We start from the raw sequence: 3145 nt of genomic DNA, 5'->3' as shown, positions 1-3145 counted from the left end.
TGCCCCTGGCGTGCGGCGCACCTGCCGGCGCGCGGGTCAGGGGTAGATCCGTAAACCTTCCGGTCCCAAGCGTAGGCTTGCTTCTTCGGGTCTTCTGGAAGGGAAAGGTGGAAGCGTTCCCGTGAGCGGTGGGACCACGCCCTTGCGGAGGACCTGGTCCGCGGGCCCACGCGTCAGGCGGCAGCGCGTCCACGGCGCGTCGCGGGCGCGTGCGTGCGGTGTGCCCGCGTCGCGTTAAACTCGGTTTTGTACTGCCTGCAGCCTGCCCTCGCAAAAGGAACTCGGTTTCTAGTACTAATCATAACCGCGCTTTTAGTCTCGTTAATTGCGCTTTCTAGTACTAATCCTTTTTTTAGTGAGTCGGACTCGCGGTAGCTGAAACTGAAATGTGAAATGTGCATGGAGAGATTTTCAAACGCCACAAGAAATTTGAACGGAAAGGATGCGTGTGTTTACATGTGCGGCATTTTCATGACTTTTTTCTCAAAGAAAAAAAAATGCATGCTTCGTGGTACTTGTCTGTATTTGTATAATTTAGTTTAAGCACGCTATGTGAATTATCATTGATTTTAAGGGATACGAGGCTTGGAGTTCTTGGGAGCAAATAATTCGTTATTATTACTATGGGTGGAGATATAGGATCTCTTTTGACCAATGGGGGATTGGAATCAAGCACAACGCCCATGTTGTCAACGACATGGGACCAACTAATAGTTGGACACAACACAACCCACATGACAGTCCTTTAGGGGGAAACATGTCTGATGGCTGACACCAAAGATAATGCAAAATAAGTGACTAGCAATAATACAGTACCGCATTGTACAATGACCTTTCATAAGGACTGAAGTGCAAAACAACCACCCAAAAACGTGAAGAGTAGCCAAATGCATCCCCAGGGAAACATTCCAGGCACGGAAGAATTTCGCAGGCTATAAATAAACCAAGTCTCCTCCCCTTCCATTTGCATCCATTTGCATCATGCCCATCTCTCCTATAATTAACTACGATTTAATTGCCTTAATTTAACTAATCGCCCCCTAATCTCGCGGCCTCGTATAAATCCGGCCCACACCCCCCGCTCCTCCTCGAGGTCACCCATCCCCATCGCGGAGCTCCCGTTCCCCGCGAGCCTCGCCACGCCACCACCACCACCACCACCACCGGGCGCGCACCCGCCAACCCGCTAAGCCCGCCCGCCCAGACGAGATCCGCTCGGGCCCGGCGGCGAGAGGGATCGCCGGAGGCCAGGCCATGCCGGTGACGGACTACCAGGGCTCATCCTCCTCGCCCTTCTCCTTCGGCCGCTCGCTGCTCTCACTCCGCAGGGACACCACCGCCATGCCGTCGGGCGAGGAGGCCGACCTCGAGGCGTTCCAGCGCCACGTCGCTGTCACCCTCGCGGAGCTGGTTCCCGGGGGAGAGGCGGGAGGGGACGCCGCAGCAGCAACCGCCGGGGGCGAGGAGTTCCTCTCCGTCGCGTGGATCCGGCGCCTGCTCGAGGGCTTCGTCATCTGCCAGGAGGAGTTCCGGGTCGTGGTGGCCCAGGCGCGCCGCCGCGGGGCGCTGCCCGCCGCGGCCGAGAAGATGGTGGCCGAGTTCCACGAGCGCGCCGTCAAGGCGCTCGACGTCTGCAACGCGGCGCGTGACGGCGTCGACCAGGTGCGCCGCTGGGAGCGCCTCGCCGACATCGCCGCCTCCGTCCTCCGGGCGCCAGGGGAGATCCACGAGGGCCAGCTCCGCCGCGCGCGCAAGGCGCTCTCCGACCTCTCCGTGCTCCTCGTCGACGACACCGCGGCGTCCGGCAGCGGCGGCGTCGCGTCCTTCCTGGCCTCCCACCGCAACCGCTCCTTCGGCCGCGCGCGCGCGTCCCCGTCCCGCTCCGCGGTCTCCAGCGCCACATCGTCGGCCTCATCCTCCCACTTCCGCTCCCTCTCGTGGAGCGTGTCCCGCACTTGGTCCGCCGCGCGGCAGCTGCAGGCCATCGGCGCCGGCCTGGCCGCGCCGCGCGCGCACGAGGCGGGCCTCGCGGCGCCGGTCTACTCCATGGGCTGCGTGCTCCACCTCGCCGCGTGGGCGCTCGTCGCCGCCGTCCCGTGCCCGGACCGTGCCACAGCGCTCCAGGCGCACCACCTGCCCGCCGCGCCGCCGCGCGCCGCGTTCCCCTGGGCGCCGCCTCTCCTCACGCTGCAAGAACGCCTAGCAGAGGAGGGGAAGCGCAAGGACAGGCGCCATTCTTGCGGTCTGCTCAAGGAGATCCATTCGCTCGAGAAGTCCACGCAGAAGCTCGCCGAAGCAATCGACGCAGCCCCCATCCCGCTCTTCGGTGACAGGGAGACAGATGTGCGGGAGGCTGCCGCAGAGCTCGCCGCTGTGTGTGAAGCCATGAGGGATGGTCTGGAGCCACTGGAAAGGCAGGTGCGCGAGGTGTTCCACCGCATTGTCCGCAGCCGTGTCGATGGTCTCGATTCGTCCATGCACAATGCCGATTGATTCGCCAATCAAAATTCTGCCTTCAATTGGGCAATGTGGCGATCGTAGGTAGCTTTTCTTGCTCTTGGTTTGCTTGTTTATGTTCTGGTCGTATTAAGTATAAATGTGTATCTTCTTGTAAAGAAGGGATTTGAATGCGGCCATCATGATGTACAGATGGCTGCTTATTTCCCATGTTTTTGATGCTGCATTTGGTATATATTTCGTCAAATTTTGTTTGATCCGTGTGTTGTCAGCGGTGACTAAATTCACATTAACTTTTCCAGAGTTCTCCACGATCACTTAAGGAATGTGATCTTCTTATGCTCCAGAGTTCTCCAAGATTCATTTCAGAGATGATCTTTCTTAAGAAAATGTGGAAATGAGATTTTCTTGAGTTTGCAATTGTCTGTGCGTACCTTATATCATGATCAGTTCTGTACAATCTTGTTTCTGCTACGTTTGATTATGATAAGTAGCTGAAACACAAGAGAGAACATTGCTTTTCTTTTGCTTTTGTTGCAAAACAAATTCGGTTATTGTCTTGTTCATCGCCATCTTCCATGGTCTGCACATTAGGAGAAATAGAAGCTTTGATAGGGTTAAGGAAATGAGGAAACGGAACTTTCTTCTATAACTTAACTTGCCGGTTACAATTTGGTATTATTCGGAT

At 56.9% G+C, this 3145-nt stretch overlaps 1 protein-coding gene across 1 annotated transcript; it reads left to right on the top strand.

The window, feature by feature from the left end:
* Window positions 1-983: 983 nt before the first annotated feature.
* On the top strand, window positions 984-2714 carry LOC117863633 (protein BYPASS1-LIKE). The gene has a single exon (XM_034747431.2). It carries the CDS (start codon window positions 1255-1257, stop codon window positions 2491-2493), a length of 1239 nt encoding a protein of 412 aa, XP_034603322.1. The 5' UTR covers window positions 984-1254; the 3' UTR covers window positions 2494-2714.
* Window positions 2715-3145: the final 431 nt, after the last annotated feature.

Source organism: Setaria viridis, chromosome 7, assembly GCF_005286985.2.
Source record: "Setaria viridis chromosome 7, Setaria_viridis_v4.0, whole genome shotgun sequence".
Taxonomy (NCBI): domain Eukaryota; kingdom Viridiplantae; phylum Streptophyta; class Magnoliopsida; order Poales; family Poaceae; genus Setaria; species Setaria viridis.
Note: the sequence above shows the minus strand (reverse complement) of the source record. Positions and strands in the feature narration are given on the sequence as shown.